The sequence below is a fragment of the Taeniopygia guttata genome, chromosome 3 (genome assembly GCF_048771995.1).
Source record: "Taeniopygia guttata chromosome 3, bTaeGut7.mat, whole genome shotgun sequence".
NCBI lineage: Eukaryota > Metazoa > Chordata > Aves > Passeriformes > Estrildidae > Taeniopygia > Taeniopygia guttata.
Window position 1 is genome coordinate 66,862,146 of NC_133027.1, and position 21,368 is coordinate 66,883,513.

The 21,368-nt window shown below is 39.2% G+C and overlaps 1 protein-coding gene across 1 annotated transcript; it reads left to right on the forward strand.

Annotated features, from left to right (window-relative positions):
• Positions 1-15: 15 nt before the first annotated feature.
• RAB32 (RAB32, member RAS oncogene family) lies at positions 16-21,260 on the forward strand. Its single transcript, XM_004176360.6, has 3 exons — positions 16-467; positions 17,311-17,588; positions 19,723-21,260. Exons 1-3 carry the CDS (start codon positions 239-241, stop codon positions 19,870-19,872), a joined length of 657 nt encoding a protein of 218 aa, XP_004176408.1. The 5' UTR covers positions 16-238; the 3' UTR covers positions 19,873-21,260.
• The last annotated feature ends 108 nt before the right edge of the window (positions 21,261-21,368 follow it).

Below are 21,368 nucleotides of genomic sequence, written 5' to 3' on the forward strand. Positions count from 1 at the left end.
ATAAGCCCGCGGAGTTTCCGCGTCCTGTGACTGCAGTCAGGTGGCGACTGAGGTTCTCCGGTCCTCCCGCCCTCTGTCCCGCTTGGTCTTCCCCCGCCCGGCGAGGGCCGGCCCTGCGGGGAGCCGGCTGGGGAAAGTTGGAGGAAAGTTGCTGGCTGGGAAAGTTTAGAAGCGGGAGAGCCGCGGTCCCGGCAGCCCGGCCTCTCCGCCGTACTCCGCGGGAGGGAGGGAGGGAGGGATGGCCGGCGGGGAAGGAGCGGGCAGCGGCGTGCCGGAGTGCCGGGAGCACCTCTTCAAAGTGCTGGTGATCGGGGAGCTGGGCGTGGGCAAAACCAGCATTATCAAGCGCTACGTGCACCAGCTCTTCTCCCAGCACTACCGGGCCACCATCGGCGTGGATTTCGCGCTCAAAGTCATCAACTGGGACAGCAAGACCCTGGTGCGGCTGCAGCTTTGGGATATCGCAGGTACAGGACGGGCGGGCTGCTCCGGGCAGGGTGCGCCCGGCCGGCGCTGGGAGCCCGGCTGTCGGGGGCCTGGCGCACGCCCTCTGAGGAAGAAACCGTGTTTTGGCTGGGAAATCTCTCTCTTCTTGTTTTTCGTCTTACCCCTGTTATAAGCAACCTCTCATTCTTGCCTTTGAGGTGTAAGTAGAGGGAGGTTTTGATGTGGGAGTAAAGTTTTTCACATTTTACGGGCTTTGTCCTCTCCCGTTAGCAGACTTTGTGCGGCGCTTTGCTTGGCCCAGGGTTTTACAGCAGTCCTCGAGCAGCTGCTTTACTCTCACTGCTGAATCCAGGGTTCCCGGAATGTTCCTGCTCATACTGCTCTTCCTGACCTGCTTGTCTGAGTGGTGGGTGGCCTTGGTTATGGCTGCTGCTGGAATTAATTCAGAGTTATGGCTCTGTAATGCATCTAATGCACCATGCCTTACAGGTTAAATGTAACTCAAACAACTAAAATTGTCCTCAAAGGAAGAATGCTTAAACTTTGCATGCTTGGAGTCACCTGGTTAATTTAAAAGTAGTTTTCATCCTTGCTGCATTGAGTGAGGGAATGGAACTTCTGTTATGCTTAGTTTTATATTTAAATCACAAGTTTGTGTATTAGACACATACTTTGAGCACACGGAAGCAGAAAAGTCCTGTCTACTAGTCCAAACCATGCATTATTCCTTTCCTATATATGTTTCAAGCCTGTTCTTCAGCATCTCTTGTTCCCAAGACTCCAGCTGTATACCTACCACAGTTAAGTTTTCTTTTGCCGTGGTGTCAAATGCCACAGCACAATCTCTGTTTTGCTGTGATCTCATAAGAAGTCTGTCCCTCAGCTCTATAATCACCTTGGTTAGTATTACATTTCTAGTTTTGTGTGTGCAACCCAGGCGTTAGCCTGCAACGCTCTTCATGCCCTGTCTACCACCCTCAGACTATCTCCTTGGATCTGAAAAAGCAGACTTTATTTCAAATGCTAGTGTTTAAACTTACTCTACTGGAAGACACAAGGGAAAAAAACCCCGTAGTTATTGTTTCCATAAACTTTATGCTTATCAGTGGAAGCTCAAAAATGAGGAAGTGTGACCTGTGGCTGCTGTAACCCTGTGACAGACCAGCTGTACCTCAGCTTCTGGTCTTCATGATCTAAAACGCTTCAAATATGACTCCTCAAACTGAAAAGCCTTCTTAGTGCCACACGCTGAAATACACCATGGATCTTTCTGTTGCTGGCCTGTAGGGCAAATGAAAATATTTTCTAATTGCTGTTTCAAAGAGCAAGTAAGATGTTGGCAAGCTTTCTCTTCTGATCTGTTCCTTTTGTGAATCAGTTTTAACTTTCTGTGACTCAACAGTATCAGCACAAACTACTGCAATCCTCTGGGTATATTTAGCCAGCCTGGGGTTCCAAAGATTGAAGAGGGGAGGCTATTGGCATCCTGGGGTTTGGCAGGCTGCCATCCTTGTGTTTGACTTTTCAGCCCTTCATTGCTCAGACTTGGGTAGGCTCTGTGCTTTGCCAAAGCAATCTGTTTCAACAGGATAGGTGGAAACTTAGCTTTAACTTGTCACAAAGTTTGGACAGAACCTATTTACAGCTTGGGAAGTTCTATCAATACATCCATGCATTAATGTAATGATCCAGAAGACAATATTTTTCATTCTTGATTTTTGCCCTTGGAGTGTTTTTGACACTGCTAGCTGAAGACTAAGTTAAGAGCTACTGATAAATCCCTGTAAGCTTGTGGTAAATAGGTTGAAGAATTAAATTGATTAAGAATTAAAATTTTTCCTGTCACTGAAATATTTTTCCTATTTTATAAGGCTTTTCTATGAAACCCCTTACTAGTCATTTTCTAGCAGAAATGAAAAAGGAAGACACAACTGTTCAGCAGTTTGCACTCCAAATTCTTAATCTAATCTACTAGTTTAGGGTATTCTGTTTCAAAAGGGCTGGGGGGGGTCTTGCCTAGTAAAAAAAAAAAAAGACCAAGAAGAGAAGTAATCTTGATGATCTTTGATTGGGTTGTGCTTAGCCAGCAACAATTTGGGCTCCGATAGCACTTGACATCTGAGAGTTAATTAGTAAAATAAAAAGTGTTTTAGTATCTGTAAGGGTATTTGATGGTCTTAAAGCTGCTCAAGTCCTCAACCTGGGAGTGTATTCTGCAGCTGTTAATGCGTACAATTAGGAATATTTTTAAATACCTGAGGATGTTAACAGATTTATAGTGAAGCTATTAGTTAAAGAACCAGTTGAAGATGCTTCTATAATCATAGATAACATTCTCTAAAGCACTTTATTGAAGTGTAGCAGTGTCTGAGCATGTGATAGTCATTCCTTTTTAACTCATCAGCCCAGCTGTCTACTGGCTTTCAGCAGCTCTTAGATAATTTTGCCTGCTGGCTTTAGATCTCTTGAAGAGATCTGAATCTTATGGTAAGTAATGTTACATGTGACTTCCCTGCAAGCAATGTAGTGCTGGCATTCTGAATTTATTCTGATGCATTTAAAAAGGCTGTTGAATTAAAGTCTAACCCTTAAGCATAGAAGGGGATGTTATTTTCACTAGATCAAAGTTTGTACGTAACAGTTCATCATAAGAAGCTTTCTTTGAAGAGCTGGGTGATGCAAACTAAGGTTTTGTACCTAAGTCAATGACAAGAACTGACCCTGTAGTTTGTGCATCAGCTAAACATCATAATGCATATACTATGCTGGCTTCTGATGTGATTGTAGGGAAAGTGATGAATGTTGTGCTGTTTATTGCAATGCAGTAGGCTACTGGATGACTTCAAATTCTTGTGCTAGCTGAGGTTGTTTTGGTTTTGGGTCTTTTTTTTGTGATTAGATAATTCTGTCAAATAGAGCATGACCGTGCTACACTGCTTATGCTTTTTCTTTTTCCTGCTGAAAGTAGCCTTCTTGTTATGAGACAAAAAGTGATGCAAATTCTTGCAGCAGCATCAAAGGGGAAGGGATGTAAAATAAGAAAGAGGGAGGAAGGTTACTGTTGTGCCTAGATGTTTGTATTTCAGAGGTAGTCAGGTGTTTTAGTTTTTAGACACCAGTTGTAACTTAAATAAAGGTGATGAAAAAGGTTGAGAGTAAGACTGATCAGTCACTGTCAAATCACCTTGGTTACAGCATACAGAAAGAAGGTGAACAGATTATATATGTGTTTATGCAGGAACTTTAGCTGCCCTGCCCTTAGGCATCATTCTTTTTTTGTTTGTTTGTTTGGCTGGCTTTTGTGGTTTGTTGCTCTTTTTTTATTATTATTTTGATGCGTGAAGTAATGAAAAATTATCTTTCTGGATAAATTCTGAAAGTGTTAAAACATTGATCAAAAGTCATAAATGATTGATAAAATAAATAGGATGTAAGAATGAGTCATTGTGGTAAAGAGATGCAAAACAAAGAAATCTTAATGATAGCAAAGTGTTTTTATAGTCTATTTCAAAATAGTAGAGATTCCTACTTGACAAGCATGCTGTGTTAGTGAGCACTGCACTGACCACAGCTTGCTCAGGAGGTGTGTATGGCATATTGATGAAGCTGTCAGGTAATACTGAAAGAGTGCTTAAAGGATTTTCAGTATCATAGAAACTTTTGAGCTAAACTAGTAAAACCAGCAACTGTGTTAGTTACTGCTGTTGTGCTCATGTTGACTATCACTCAAATCAGCCTGTATGAAGTGCAGTTTGCTGGAAAGTAGGAGTGGTAATGATTGTAGATTGTGGCTTGAGTTGGGCTTCTCAAGAAGAATGTCACTAATGGTAACTGGTAGATGAATTTGATTTTAAAGCTTTTTTTGAGGAATTCTGGATTAATATTGATGTAATAACATTCTTCCTCTAGGGTTTTATTAGAATTTCTTAGTATAAATATTTAGTAAAACGGAAGTAATGCTCTAACTGGCAGAGTATGGCTATGAAGTTGGCCAAACAGAAGAGGAATCATTGTACTTTGGTACTGTGAACATGCTCTACAGGCGTTCAAGAGTTGAATGAAAAGCAGCATGTAGCATGTAAGTTTGTTACTAAAATCTTGCATGTCTCCTCGAGAGGAACTGAACTGTAACTTGTTATAAGTATATACAAGTCCCCAAGAGGATGGAGAAATCAGATGAAGTATTTTGGTTAAGTACTAAGTAGAGGAATAGCTGGAATAACTCCTCTTTTGTATGAAGACAAGGTAAGGTATGTGAGTTGATGTGAAGAGCAAGTTAACTTTCTAAATAACTTTTAGGCGTATCTACAGGAAGCCATGAGAAATGGGACAGAGTACAGGAAACCATGGATAAGGTTGACTTTCAAAGGCATTCAGGCAGTTATAGTATGTGAGATAGTTTACTTCCATGTGAAAACTCTAATTTCAAGCAGCTCTGTGTTCCAGTTAGTCTGCGCTTTTGCTGCTGGCATGTCATAGAGGCTGCCAAGTTGCTTCTGTGTACTCGGGCATTAACTTGTGTCTTGATTTTATTTTTCTAAATAAGGTCTAAAGCAAGTGTTAAGTGATGTTAATACATCCCTGAAAGTCTATAGGAAAACAACCAGAAAACTTTTGCTGTTCCTTATCCCTACCAGTGCCAGAGGCATGTGTGCTTCAGTTGCTTTGCAGAGAAGTCTTGCCTAAGTATGGAGAATTTGAAAGCAGTAGTCTCTAAAAGTAGTTAAGGTATTCCTGTAACAACTTGTCCTTAGCCACAATGCATGTTGAAGGGATTAAAATGGCAACTCTTGCAAAGATGCCATGAAAAAATTGCTTAGCTGTGTGCCTGGTACAAGTGAGCATAAGGTGGAGGCAAGACGATCCAGGCATAAACTGCCCTCAAATGTGGGTTTTTTTTCTCACCACTATAAATATTCTTAATGAGTGAAGGATGTGCATATAAATAACCATATCAGAAATGGATGCAGAACTTGGAGCTCAGTGTTTTTTCAGAAACTTGTAAGTTTTCTCAGGTTGTTTCCTAATATGTATGGTGATGGAGGTTCCGGGAGCAGCCTTGAGGTGGAGATAAGGAGTGCTATCATTTTGCTTACAGTTGAGGCGGGTCAGAAAGCTCCCAGTCAGGGCTGGGGAATCTTCTTTGTGATTATGTCAGCAAACTCATGGAGATATGAAAGACTTAATTTCTGACTGCTTCCTGCTCATACATGTTTAAATATGAATCTCATGAGAGGAAATTTACTTACGGATCATGCTTACTGGAAACATGCAAAACTAGCAGATAAAGTTTGGGGAAGGGAAGTAGAAGGCCTGCTCACAGGTTTTGAGCAGAGAGGCAAGAAACAGAATTGCAGGTGCACTTTGTTTCCTTCTGGAAACCATGCCTCTGTGAGAAATCTTGTGTGGGTGTCCTTTCTTATGACTTTGCTGGAATAGCTAGATTGGTGTTATTAGCTTTCACTTCAGAATGACTTGTTGTCCTTGGAGTTCTACAGCTAAATATCCAAGTAAATGCTGAATGTGTTCAACTTGGGGTTTTGATGTTTTTCCGGCTTTCAGACATATCTGAATACAGATTCTGCATGATTTCTTTTTTTGGAATCCAGTTTAAATACACTTTTAATGAAATGTTATCAAGGTATGAGGTATGATTGTTGGTCTAATGAAGGAATTTCCACATCTTATCAGTGGGGTAGCAAAAGTTCTTTTGCTTAATGCTATGTTATGTAGCCACTCAAAGTACTGTATATGTTATCTTGGACTAAGCCTATCACCATTGTGCTGATTGAATTCCATAAGAATATGGAAAATGTTACTGTCTTGATATTGGTGTTTTAAGGTAATCTAGTATGGTAATTTTGGTTATGCAAGGCAGGACTGGTCAGTTAAATGGGAGAATTGAGACAGATGTTCTTTGAATGTCTTGGAAATGAGCTTAGAATTTCCTCATACGGCATTTCAACGTGTTCTGTGTTTAAGGGGTTAAAGATGTGATCCTAAAAGACCACCCGATCTAGTACAGGCTTAAAATAAAGTTCAGTGTATTTATCTTACAGGTACTTTTAATTTCTGTCAACAATGGAAGTGCACTTCGTGCTTGAGCGTCTGTTCAGCATGGAATAGATGGTGCTTCAGCCTTATTTTTTCAAACAGATGTCACAAAGCTGTTGCTCAGCAGTTTTGTGCTTCCTACAAGATCACAATAAAAACTCTTTCCTAGTACTCTAATATAGAGAATAAGGGATGGCTGAATGGGTATAGATCAAATAGACAGGGGAAATCTACCTTAAAGGCAAATAATACCTAAATTCTTATGTGCAATACAGTAGACAGGAGAAAAAATAGTTCAACATAAAATAGAGCTCAACATAACTAATTTTTAGATTAGTTTATAAAATGGGAAGGCCTTACAGAAGTAATAATCTTACATGGGTTACCCACTTTTCTGAAGGCAAGTATTAAATTCCTGCTCTTCATATAATACTGACTCAGGTAGTCAGAAATTAAGCTGGTTTGACAAGTCAAGCACATTGCTCTTCAAAGACAAACTGGCAGAGACAATATAGAATATACACTTTTCTCTTGATGTATGGCATTCACATGAATGTAAATCTAGCTTTATCAACTCTCCTTGCAGCTTGAATCTTGGTGCTTAACCTTATTTACATCTCCACCTTGCCACTTAGCAGCTTGGTTTCTTTTAGGTGCACATTAGGACAGGGTGTTACCAAAGTGCATATCCACAAGTACAGTTTGAGTTGGCAGGTGCTATAAAGGGGTAATTCTCAACTTATGACATAAGGCAAAGAAAATCATCTTAGCTGACTGGTTCCAGAAGAGGTATTAGCATGCTGTAAAAATTAGATTCTTCCTCTCAGTGGTGAGTGAAATCACTGGATTCAGTCTCACGGCTGTCAGACATACCCTCCATGAATTCCAGTGGTAACCATTGCTTTGCTATTGTAGTCTGCTGTAAATGGTTCCCTCCAAATACTTGCTTCAGAGGTTCAGAAGTGTGATATGCTGTGTTAGAAAGAAGTGATTTGCAGGAAGGGAATGTCTAGTTATATTTTTGCATGTAAATATAGGAATATCTCTTGTGAAATTCCTGCAGATGTTAAAGCTACCATGACCAGCAGTAAGCAGTGACAACAAAGCACAGCATGCTTCTCGAGCTACTGTGGTACAATGTTCAATAGTCAAAGATCTCTTCTGGCTATGGAGACATAAAAAGAGGATAAATGGAGTGTGATTATGCTTTGAGAAATTGAAGGATTTCAGGGCTTTATAGAGCTTGCTTAGAAATAAATGTCTTAACTGTCTAGTGAAGGCTGGCAAACTCTAAGTAGCAGTGACTTCTACATTAGCAGGTAATGAAAACAAATATTCCTTATTGTATGGATTTTAGCAGCTTTTCAAATAATAGGTTGAGAGGTAGTCTCTGATTGTTACTGCAAACAGCTTATGGGAACTTGTTCTTTAAATGCTCCCAGGTGAAGAGAGCTGGGGTAGAGCAAAGTGGCAGCAATTTGATACAAAATTCCAGTCACACACAATGTGCCATGACACATTGACCATTTTAGAGATTAACATTTTTTCAGTCTCGTGATAAAGTTGTTCTGGAGATAAACTGACTTTAGAGTTGTTCTCCTGTGTGCTGTGAAATGTTGTAATACCATGCAGCATCACTGTGAAGTACACAGTGCAATTCTGGCTGTAGGGCAGCACACCAAAGGATATGGATCAGAGGGTGGCAGGTACGAAATAGCTTAACTCTGGCTATTTAAGACTTACTTGTTTGGGTAAGTCTTGTTAAAGCAAGGTAGGAAGTACCAATTCATGCTGTTGCTGGCGCTAATTGGACTATGTCAACTCCTTTGAGTACTAATGCAGGGGAATTGTTCTATACATGCTGCATTTGACAGCTAGTTAGAGATTGTTTAGCTTGGTTGCACTCTGATTTTCTGGGGATTGAAATCTAATGCTTAAACAGGGACTTTGTCTCTAACTTGCTGTTTAGCAAAGATGCAAAAAAAAAAAAAAGGTGGATTCTTACACAAACATGACTTGTCATACTGCTGCATAAAACACACACACAATGTTGGACAAAACTCATTGAACTCTAAGTGCCGGGTGTTGGTAGTGTTAGACCAGTAAGCTGTTGAAATCAGTTTGGACAATTAAGTAATTAGATTAGCCCAAGACTACAGACAGCAATGAAAAGTTTGTCTTGCTGTAAAATTCCCAGTGAGGGCTGTGCAATTATTTGAGTGAAAATTTTTTGTATTTGTGGGAGAGAATGGTATGCCTTTTCTACTAGGTTGGTAGAGGTAATCATAGCTCCTGGTGGAAGTCTGGTGTCTAGCTTTCAGAACTTGCCATCTCTGTGCTCTTGGTGTTTCAGAGGTAGTGAACAGACTGTCCTGTGTTTAACGATGGCAAATAGTGAATGGAAAGACTAGTCATTGATTTTGAAGTTTCATGTAGTTAACAAATTGTTAGGTTAGAAACTGGCTGTGTTGGGAAATGGAACTTTAAAGCAAACTCCTTCCTAACATTTCAGAATGAAATAGTGACTTCTTTGTACATGTGGAAATACTTTGTGATATGATCTAAATAATCAAAATAGTGCTGCACTTAGGCTGATATTTGTCAGTAACTTTTCAATGGCTACAGAGTCTCCATATTGTGTCTGTACAGTATATTATCAATGTCATACCTCTGATACTGCATTGTTCAACAGAACTGCTTCAACTGCACCCTGCAGCTTTCTAACACAGACATAAACAGGGGATGAAAGGTGGTCTCAGAATAAAGTGTGAGTCAGCTGAACAGGGATTAACCGTTTTTTGCCCTGAAGACTGTTCTGAAGCATTTGGGAAAGGGTTAGTGTTGGGAAGACGTCCATCCAGTGGTCAGTTAACTTACCCATACCACCCTTAGTAAGAAAGCTCACTAGCAGTTACAATTGTCTGAGGCTGCTTTTGTCTGTTAGAAACTCTTAAGTACTATAGTCAGTGAAGCTATTTTTAGTCTCATACAGGAAGATATAATATTCTAGTAATTCTCACTTCCTAGCCTGTCTGTGTTTATCACCAGAACCACAAATACCACTTTTTCACAGTGGTGGAAAATAGATGTCAAGCTGGATGTTTTTTAACACTTAGAGGTTTCTAACATCTGCTAGAGCTGCTAATGTCATAGAATCACAGAATGGCTTGGGCTGTAAGGAACCTTAAAGATCATCCAGTTCCAACTCTGCCGCCATGGGACTCTAGACCATAGGTTTTCAGAGCCCCACCCAACCTGGCCTTTAAACATTTCCAGGGATGGGGCATCCACAGCTTCTCTGGACAACCTGTTCTGGTGCCTCAGCACCATTATAGGGAAGAATTTCTTCCTAATATCTTATCTAAACCTACTCTTAGTTTAAAACCATATCCCTTTGTCCTGTCAGTACATGCTCTTGTAAATAGTCTCTCTGTCTTTCTTGTAGGGCTCCCTTTAGGTACTGGAAGGCCTCAGGTCACCCTGAAGCCTTTTCTTCAGGCTGAAAAATCCCAACTCTCTCAGCCTGCCTTCATAGGAGAGGTGCCCCAGCCCTCTGATAATCTTCATGGCCTGCCTCTGGACTCACTCCTGCAGGTCCATGTCCTTACACTGGGGATCCCAGAGCTGGATAGCACACTCCAGTTGGAGTCTCACAAAGGCAAAGCAGAGGGGCAGAGCCAACTTCCCTTGCCTTGCTGACCATGCTGCTTTGGATGTAGCCCAGGATACTAGTGATTTTTCTGGGCTGCAGATGCACATTGCTGGGTCATGTCCAGCCTCTCATCTACCAGCACCCATTAGTCCTTCTTGGCCCAGGTGCTCTCATTCTGTTCATTCTCCAGCCTGTGCTGGGACCCCAACCCAGCTGCAGCACCTTGCGCTTGGTCTTGTTAAACCTCATGAGATCCCCATGGGCCCATTTCTCAAGTTTGTCCAGGTCCTTCTTCTAGATGGCATTCCATCCTTCAGATGTGTCAGCTGCACCATTTAGCTTGATGTCATCTGCAAATTCGTCTGTCATTAAATAAATGGTAGTAAAAACACCTCCGTGGTTTTAACATATGGCAACTTTACACTTATAGCTTAAATGAATAAGACCGTGGAGTGGGGAGCCATCTGGTATTAACAGTCTTGGAGCCTGTCTACTCTTAATCTAGGGCTACTATCTGTGGGGAAAAAACAGGTAGACACACTTGAATGTGAGCTGTAATATTGATAATGGCTTGGTTAACCTGCTTCTTGCAGAATAACAGATCCAATCTAATTAGGTAAGACAGTTTTGGGACAAGATGTGCTGGTTTAGGGAGATGGGGGATAGCTGTCAGCAGTGGTAACTTGCCAGTTACATGTTTATATATCTCTCTAAAAAGGAGCTTTAGTCAACTCACACCTGAGCCTGGTAATGCTAAAATGTAGATTAGATGTCTGGAGAGCTGGGAGATTCATTCTTGGGGCAGTTCTGGATATTTGCTGTATTGTGTCAAACATCCAGCTGGCATCCGAAGTGTAGTCTTTTCCTGCTTGTGGCTCTTGAAGGGCTCAGGTGAGTTTTGTCAATTAGAGGATTGAACTATGTTCCCAGCCATTTTAGGTGGGGATTTTGTGTAAATCTATCACACTGAACTACAGTAACTTTACTGAGAATTGGAATTGTAAATATGGAATTGTCACTCAAGTGTTCCTGAAAAAAAAAACTTTCACTTGTTGTTCAGTTGGTCTTTTTTACCATCTACATTGAATAAAAGCACAAATGTCTCATGGTCCTGGAAATGGATTCAGTCAAATTAGTTGTAGAGTTTGGCACTGAAGTTTAAATGCTGGAACTGTGCCTTCATGCTGGTCAGTAAAGTCAGAGTAGTTGATAGCAAGAACCTAAGAGCCATAGTGTTGGCAGTCAGTTAGTCTGACTGTCCTTGAATTTTGGTATGAGTGGCTATTAATGGTCATGGTAAGTAGATGATATAAGAAGGCTTCTCACAGTGCAAGGAGATTTTAAAGTATTTCCAGACTAAAAAAATGGTTTATTACAATTGGTCACTAAAGCTTACTAAGTGCCTGTGATCACTGCAGTGTATAGTAACTGTTTATACAAAAGTAGAATGAATTAAATGTACTAGCAGGAAGCTGCTTCTATGCATTTTGAGCTAAATGAATTTGGTTCACTAAATCTGTTGGTCATCTTGTCTACTACTGCAGTTATTGCTGGATAGTTTTTTGTGTTGGTTTTATAGGTTAAACTTTTCCTGTGTGACTTATTCCTTCTTTCTGTTGAATTTTAACTGCCTTTTCAACTATTTGAATTCTTATCTTCAGTGTTCTGAAGGACAAAATTGATGAGAGATCTTTGACTCTATTCATAAACTGAGGGCTTTTTTATATTCCTCAGACTTCTGGCAACTCTATTATTTGGTCCAGGAAAAAACTGCAAATTTCATTGTCATGGTCTTCTAGTTAATGGCAAACAGCCTGGGAGCAAAACTCTTCAGCTAGTTGTACGCTGACTTCTGTGTGACTGCAGTCTAGACTATATATCTATAGTTTAAGGTTTTAAACGTAGAACTGCCGAACTCGTAGAAATCATATTGAGCTTTGGATACCCATTAAGCTGATTATCCTGTTAAAGATGGCTTGAACTAACATGGCTTTAATGAAAACACTACTTGTTCATTTTTGTGATTGTCAGACATTTATAACCCTTGGTCATCTATCTCTTCCTCATTAATGACACAGCTACTGGAGGACTCCAGAATTGTTAATCTCATCTGAAAGAAAAGCTTGGAAGAACTTTGTCCAGTTGTCTATCAGTGCTCCTGATGAGATATTAAGGTTTTAAATGCAACTAACACAATTATCTTTTGTGTGGCTTCAGATAAGGTAAAGCTTGGATTTTTACAAGGTAGGGGAACTCTTGCTATACTGTTGGTATTGAGAGGCATAAACCAACATTTACCTTCATACCAAAAAGAATAGCTGAGGAAACTTCTAGATGGGCCTTTTTACTCTCTTTAAGTTCTTGTTAGTTGATATAAACTGCCTATTAACTCATGAATATAATAAGTAGTCTGGGGGAAGGAAGCTTGACAAACTTATTGTGACTATCCTGCAGTCATTTGTACATTCAAATTGCTTTTCTAGTCCCAATTCCCATCATGTAAGAGGAGTTACAAGTTGAAATAATACAATTGTAGGGTATCTTTTTTGCTAAATATACACAAGGACTGCTACAATGGTAAGTCACACTGCTGTAATAAGCAGGACACTAGTGTTTCTCCCTTACACTTGGAGAGACTACTCTAGAAACTCTTTAAAATGTACTTCAAGGCAAGGCTACAATGATAACTTATATTTTGAAGTAAAGGACAAATATAAAGTTTTTAATGTTAAGCCTTAAATTATAGCCTGTAATTTGTTTCATGTACTTTTTAACTTGCAGCTCCACCCCCACTACAATATAAGCTGGGGAGTGAGAATAGCTCCCAAGTTCTAGTGCAGTTTTAAACTCAACTCGATTCCTGTGGTGCTGCTGTAGGGAAGTGCATTAGTTCCTAATGCCTGTCATTGTGCAAATTAAGGTTGTTGCAATTACTGGAAAATATGTTGACAATAGGTGCTTAGTCATTTCGATATGAAAACTGTGGTTAGAGCATGCAGATCTTTGCATTATGTTAAGTCACTTCCATACCTCAAAATTAAACTTCTGATCCCTGTGACTGTCCTGTATCTTATCTCCTCATTTACACCTGAACTGCTAAAAAAACAAACTATATCTAAGTGGTACCATCAGATTTATGCATAGTTGCTGGACCTACCAGAATGATTAATCTTGTGATGTTCTTTCTACACTGCTGTATTAAGCAATTAGTTCTCTTCCTGGTCTCTTCTTTCTAAGATTATACACACTGGGGATTTTAAGTCTAATTTAATCTGATAATTTTTAGCCTTTTTCTTCTCTGTGGATATGATCCACTTTCTGTACTGCTCAACATTTGCCTCATATGGAGAAATGACTATAGCAAATATCTTGCTGGACAGGGGATGGGGCATGATTAATCTCTGAATTGTGCATGGCAGAAGTTGAGACATTTAGTTTTAAGCACAAATAGAAATTTGTTCAGCCTTGAGAATTTGGAGGCTTAGTATATTCTAGTTTGATTTTCCTGTATGAGGGGTTGTGAGTTTGGTCTGGGTTTTTGTTTGTTTGTTTGTTTTTTGTTGGGTTTTTTTTGCAAGTGGAAAAATGCTTGCAAAAACTGTCTGAAATTCCTGTTAAATTTTCAAAAGGTTGTTTAGAATGCTCTGCATCCTAAACAAGAAATTCAGCATGTGCTTTGTCAGAAATGACATGATTGTAAAGGAAGTCCACTCAGTTTAAACTGAGTTCTTTTCCTGCCTCATGCTGTATACCTTTTAGCAAACAAAACTCTTACCTCCTGGGTAGGCCATGTTTTATTGTTTCTGTCGTTGTATGAAATACCATATATCCATCTTCACTAGGCTCCAGACAGAATGAAAGAACAGTTGTAAGGTAGTATTCAGGTCAGGTTTGTTGTTAGTGGATGTGAATTCTAGAGGTGAAAACAGCTCTGTAAGACTCTGGTTTGGGTTACTCTAGAAACAGGAAGCACACTGGGTGGTATTTGACATATTAAAAGGCATTAATCTCTAAGAATCCAATGCTGTTGAGCATGTGTGTGTTTAAGGGTAAGAGACAGAAAATCTTCCTAATATAAAGCTTTAATCTAGTAAGTAAAAATAGTTTTCATGCTAATAGGCACATCAGTTTTCTACTTTCGCCCAAATTAAAACTATGGAAGAATATGTATTGATTTTTCTTAAATTTAAAACTCATACTACAAGAGAGATAAGAGTTGCTGGAAATAAGAGTTAAATGATTGTTGTGGACAGTCAAAGCCCATGGTTTGTACTGTGGCTGCTATAGAATACCAAGCAACATACAGTTCCATGCTGACTTCCATTCCTAGCATCACTGCTGTCTTCTTACACTGTGAGCAGCCACCTTACAAGGCTGACTTTGGCTGACTGCTCAGGTTTGGTTCTGAGCTATGCTTTGTAACTTTTTCTTTGGAAGCTATATGTAGCATGGTACTAATTTCACCTTTTTGTACACCTTAAATGTGCTGTTGTGCATGCTTCTGGAATGGTTATTGCTATAGGAGGCTTGTATGGCCACCTTGTCAATTGTTTTTGTCTTTACAGCTTTTTTTAGGATGGGAGAGCAATAGGCAAGAAGGGATTCAGTCAGTGATAATGTCCTTCACTGTGCTCAGTGATTGCAGCCTTGTTTATGTACAGTATGCACAGCTATCTGAGAAATGGTAACTGCCTGATGACTTTTTCTTCAATTCCTAAACAACTTAGTTTTCATATGTAGTGATCATGCTCTGTCTACTCCTTCTGGTAACAATCTAGCAACCCTTCCTGCAACTAATCAATGCAACTTAATTTTCTTGTGTAAATGTTCATCAAGTGTTTAGAAAAACAGCCTTAAGTAAAACCTGAAAGCCTCCCAGGTCTCCAGCCACTGAATAGTGAGGACTACTGGGACCATTTCCCTTGCTGCTTCCGATTTATGTTCAGTCTCATGTAAATAACAGCAAGTAGTGTTCAATTCTGGACCATTTCAGGGCTGAATTGAAGAACTTTCTGTAGAAGACTGAGGTTGATACAGGGCATTTTAGACCTTGAGATTACACTGTTTGTTTTGTGGGGCTGTCCTTTGGTGTGAAGGGATATCTCCCTGTATTGGATACTGGAGTCAGTGCTTTAGCATAGTCCAAGGTGTTCCCATGTGGCAGGAATTGGTGGTGAAACTGACAGCTAAACAAATGGGGAAGCTGAGAAGGAGTTCCTCAAAACTTGTGTGGTGCCCTATGCAGTGACTGGCTTAAGGTAACTAAATTTGACTGTGTAGAACTCCATTAAAAAACTCAACCAAAACTCCCAAACCTGAAATCCCTACATTCTAAGCATAAAGCTTCTTTAAATGTGACATTACTGACATGCCGAAGTAGTAAAAGCATTCTGATTTAACTCTTCCCTAATGGTATTTGCGTAGTGAAAACAGTGGTCAGTGGTATGGTTTGTAGTAAGGCTATTCTAAAAATCTTTTTTAGGCACAGAAGTCCAGCCTAGGGAGACAATGTGAATTACTTGTGTACTCTGTTTAGGAGAATTGTATTAGCAGTGTGGCTTTTCCAGAGGCATAGTCACAGAGATGCAGGCTTGGTGCCTGACTTGTTGCATGGCCCTAAAGTCCATGGCATAAATGCTGCTTCTAAACTTGAGTATGAAGATAAGAGCTTTCTTCTTGGATCCTGTTTGTTATTATACAGGATGATAACCAGTAGTGGAAAAAAATAATGTGTAATCTCTGTTCTGAAGTATATGCTGGGTAGTGATGCTGTTTTCTGCAACATCATAGTTTAAAATGAATGGACATTTTTTTATACTTTTATTTTTAATGTGGCTGCTGCTGTTTTCAGGCCATTCTAGCAGCTGTTTAGGCAACCATAGGGAATGAGCTCTAATCATACTGTGAATTACTGACATTAAAATGAGGCAAGTGAGCTGGAAAAGCACACTCCTGAGCAGGATCTCTTGTCAACTTCATTTATTGAATGTTGGTTTCTTTATGAGAAGGTGATAACACACCCAATTCTCCTTGTATTTTTGTCCTTGCTAATTAAAGGTGGACTTGAATGTTTATAAACAGAGGACAACTAGATTTCCAAATACAGCTCTTCTTTTATCTATTCTTAAACCTCATATGCACAAAAAGATAAAAGCTTAAGTGATGATACACTGTAAAACTAAATCATAGAGTTCAGGGACTGCTTTTCCCAGTGAAGACTTCCAAACAAAGCAGGAAGCTATTTTAGTAGCCCAGGCTTTCCAAACAATGTGCAAGGACTTGATACTGCTAGACGCACACAAATGTAAACATACCATGATGGTCTGACCTTTCAAACAGAATAAAAAGTGAACTGGCACAGTCTAATTCTATATTTCAAGCATTCTGGCTAAAGTATTCTTATTACTTAATAAGAAAAGGCTTTGAATTTTCTCTGCTTATGGGCAATTAATTTTTTTACCTGGATTTTTGTTGTGAATAATTGTACTCTAACAGTTCTTGTTTTAAATCCTGGGATTGCTGTAGAACTTCTATAGTTGAAAATTAATCCAGAGTAAATCTTAGACTCAAAAAAATTAAGTAAAAGTTGACAGATTTAGCCAGAACTGTTAAGCTAGCAGCTTCTTTTGAACTTGTCCCTGAGGAAAAATCTGTAATATAGTTGACTTCTTCAGAAGATGCTTTGAAGGCTGTTAGCCTTGAAGCTTGCAAAACCCGTTGTTGCTCATCATTCTGCAAACAGCAGAGTTTAAGTCTCTAGCTGAAGCAAATAGATTAAGATACAAGCCTTAATATTCTTTGATGAAATGATTTGTGTATAGCTGTGCTGGTAGTGTTTTTAGGCATTACTTCTCAAAGAACTCTACTCAAAAAATAAGTTGACTATATCAGTAAATAAGTTGAGCTCTTTTTATGAAAAATTCCAAGTGGTAGTTGGAAATGCAAACTACTTTAAGCATCTGACTTGTCATGTGTATAGTATGCATAATAGCTGTTACAATGAACTTATATGAGATAGAGGAGGCAGTGTTTTATGCTCTAGGTGACCAGACCCAAATGCCAAACTTGTATGAGTTAAGCTGGTACACTAATCCATTTACACTGAATACAGTTCATGCTTCAATATAAATCTACTCTGTGACTGTCCTCTCTTTCAGGCCAGGAGCGCTTTGGAAATATGACCAGAGTATACTACAAAGAGGCAGTTGGTGCTTTTGTGGTTTTTGATGTCACAAGAGGTTCCACTTTTGAGGCTGTTTCAAAATGGAAGCATGATTTGGACAGTAAAGTACTACTTCCTAATGGCAGCCCCATCCCTGCTGTTCTCCTTGCAAACAAGTGTGACCAGAAGAAAGATGGCAGCCAGAATCCCTCTCAAATGGACCAGTTCTGCAGAGAAGGTGGCTTTGTTGGATGGTTTGAAACATCTGCCAAGGTGAGCTTAATAGAAAAATATTTTTAGTCTCTTGAATATTGGTGTAAGAAGGGTGAATATAATCATGTAGGAAATAGATCTATCAAGTATAGGAAGTGGTAGTCATATTCAGCAAAATTTGAAGTGATGTGCAGGCTAGCTTCATTCCTGAAGATGAGGCATATTTGGTTTAGATTAAAAATTATCTCAAATTCACAGTGGATAGAAACAATCTGGAAACCTTGATTATCAGATTTTAATAAGCTTTTGCATCTTGCTGCATGAGGATCAGTCGTTCTTTAGATGTTAATACTACTAAATGCTGATCAAGCTCCCCAGAAAATACAGGTCCTCTTTAGGTGCAGGTTTTTAAATTGCATTTTCTGTTATCACTGTTTTATGTAGGAAACAGCAAGATTTCAAGAAGCTATTTGCTTACTCATTACTACCTACCCACAGTGGTGCTAAAGCACTTTTCTATTTTATCAGGCAATGTCAAGACTGAACTGGAGAAAAATTCTGGTATAGTAATTTAAGAAAGGCAGCTGCTCTTTTCAGTTAACTTTGAGTAATTTCATGTATGGTATAGTTTTAGTCTACAGACATTTTATCATTGCACAGATTAAACTGGCAGCAGCTTAGTTGGAAGTGAAACCAAATATTTCCTTAAAGCCCAACTTATTCTTAAGATGAAGAACTCTAGATGAAGACAGTGTGGCTGACTGACTAGATTACTGGTCTGGCTGATAAATCCTTTATAAAGTAAGATAAGCCTCCAGGTCCCACTTTTTCTTTGTCTTGCCTACTTCCTTGAGCTGCTGCTGAAGTGTTACACAATGATATTTAGGCAATTCTTAAAAAGCAAAGAATCTCTAAGAAGACTATAAGAACCAAAGTAACAAGTTGCTCTTCGTTTACTTTAAGAGAAGGATACACAGGTAAAGGAATTAGTTAAATTAGCTAACAGTTTGTTTGCATTTGAAAAGATATTTCCAAACTCACCCATCTGTTACTAAAAACTCTATTTTTAAAGCTCTTTATAATCAAAAAGAATACCAAGATTCTGCTTTGGTAAAAGTCTTCCCCGAACCTTTACCTGCCTGTAATACGGCTATGTATAAACAGCATTATGGCTTAAAAATAAATGCCAGTAATATTGGGAAAAAATCTAATGGGAAATTCTAGTGACAAATTGCATTTTAGGTAGTATTTAAGACAGGACAATGTAAAACAAGGTTCTTGCTGCAGAGAAAATTCCAGGCAATAAGTTCTAGCTTGGGTATTAATTGACTTGTTTAGAACTCTGATGAATTGTAGTTGAAATAGCAAAAATTTAGGGCCACTGTTGTTTTCTAAGCATACCAAAACAGTTTATGGCTTTAAGTCCTGCCCACTTGGATATCCTATTAATCTGCTTTTGCCCTTCTGTTGGACGTGACAATTGGATCTTCAGTCATCAGTAATATATTGGGCTGATATTTCCTTTGGCAGCTAAGATGAGCAATTCCAACCATGGCCGCCCTGTGCTACCAGATGGCCCAGCCAGGTCAAACCTGTGGCCAGAGACTCCTTGGCTCTAGGCCAACTTGGACCCTCAGAAACTGGGATATTGTGGCAAAGTACATCTCTAAGTGTCCTGCACACTTACATTCTTTAGGGTGTATGGGAAGGGACTTCTCAAAGTACGCACAAGAATATATAGAGTAGCTAGATGAGGCCCTTGGAAATAGTTATGATTTTGAGGATCACGGAGAAGATCCTCTTACTTAAAATAAGTGCATCCAAATTCCATCAGAAACAGAAAAAGGCTCCAAAACGTAGGATGATACTGCAGATGATGTAATTACCTAGGATCTTTTCTGATGCAGAAATGCACTTAGGCATTTGTCAGTCTTTCAAATGCAGGTGACATTCATTCCCCTGACTGCCTACTAGATTAGAATCAGATTTCAACTTGTAATACAGATGAATAATTTTGTCTCCAACCTTTCTGCTGACTTTAAAAAAAAAATTAGTAACTTCTTGCATCTAAACTGTGTTGTACTGATGAGACTGAAGAATTCTTTTTGGATAGCTTTAGGAAAGTGTGGCTGTTAATAGGAATGTGTGACTGTTTCAAAAAGATCACTGACTTCCTTGCTTTCAACATTTTTAGGACAACATCAACATAGATGAAGCTGCTCGATTCTTGGTGGAAAACATCCTTGCCAATTACAAAACCTTTCCTAATGAAGAGAATGATGTGGGGAAACCAAAACTGGACCTAGACCCATTGAAGGCAGAGAGTAAATCACAGTGCTGCTAATGCTACCACCGTTTAGTAGATGTGATGGGATGAGCAGCAGGACTTCGCTTTAAATCCAAATGCTGCTATGGTGCTGCGTTGTGACAATCCATATGGGGTGTCTGGTACTATCTGAATTGGTGACTTGTTTGGGTGTTTACATATTCTTGTTTAGCATGAAACTGAGTATCTTGTGAGTTATTCCACTTGCTCGAGTGTCTGCATCTAATTCTGATTAGTGTCTTGTTACTTGAGAACATAAGGTAGTGTTTACACTCCTAAAAGGAACAGAGACAACATTCAGTGTCTAGTTTGCTTCTAGGACATATGCTGCATTCCAAATAGGACTCACTTCTAGGTGAATAGACTCTTGCAGCTTTAAAGTAAACTTTTCCTTTGTCACCATTTATGTCCCACTTGAGCCTTCTCACCAGCACAATTGCCCCTATTTATTATCCCCACCATGAGGATCCGTCTCTTTTCTAGTTCTCCTGGATCAAGACATCCCAGAAATTTTGAAGAGACCCATGAAAGATGGGCGGTATCTTTCGTAGTGTGATCACTAAGAATGAATGGAGTAGATGTCCTTCACCACTGAGTAAAAGCAAGATGGTTGTTACTGTCTTTAACAGGGGAAAGACACGGTTATGGAGATACCAATAAAAATGCATCTCTGGAAATTTAAGGCTGAATATTTTCAGCTAATACTTTACATATGAAACACATTAATGAATACTGTTTTACTGCTGGCACATAGTTATGGTAACCTCACCCCTCTGCACATCCAGAAATAAACATCTAGTAACTTTTTCATGCACTAACACTGAAAACTTTACCAAGAGTACAAAAGGTAAGTATTTTACTGTTCTGCGATGATGAACTTGCTTCTTTTTTCTTCTGTCTAGAGATGGTTCCAAATACCATGAGCAAGGAGAGAGGTCTTGAGGGAAATAGCTTAATTGGTTCATGCTAGTCTGTCAACCTTTCTGCCCCAGGCTCTGTCTTTGTCAGTTTTAGAACTCTTTTGACTGCTTTGAACTAATACTAGTTTGTAACTATATACTGAGATACTTATGTTTCTTTGTTGTAACACTCATGTATTTTTGGCATAAATGAAGTTCAAAAGGATTAGAGATGGTTCTTGAATGTATTCTGGAACTCTGGTTCTGACTGGCTCAAAGGCTTTGAAGCTCCTCTTATCTTAGGGTTTCTTCTGTCCTGGTTACCTCATCACTGTTGACTTCTGAAGTCTTACCTTGCTGGGTTTGATGGTGCTGATGTTTAGGTAAACATCAGAATTAGGTATATGCAGGATTTGATATACTTTAATCTGTATTGAGATTTATTAGGCTGCCTTTTTTTCTAAAGAGTAACATACTTTTTAAGAGTTAAATAAATATATTTGGGCATCTTTTGTGTGTTGGTGTGTGCTTTTGAGAACATGAATACTCAAATATATTGTACCCTATACTCAAATGCTTTTGCTGACATTTGAAAATGACTTTATCTTCTAGTAT

What these genes read in the sequence shown, in the direction of transcription:
- RAB32 (XM_004176360.6), top strand. Translation starts at nt 239, where the DNA reads ATGGCCGGCGGGGAAGGAGCGGGCAGCGGCGTGCCGGAGTGCCGGGAG. An exon ending in GCAGCTTTGGGATATCGCAG is followed by an intron (nt 468 to 17,310) that starts GTACAGGACGGG and finishes CCTCTCTTTCAG; the next exon opens with GCCAGGAGCGCTTTGGAAAT. An exon ending in GGTTTGAAACATCTGCCAAG is followed by an intron (nt 17,589 to 19,722) that starts GTGAGCTTAATA and finishes CAACATTTTTAG; the next exon opens with GACAACATCAACATAGATGA.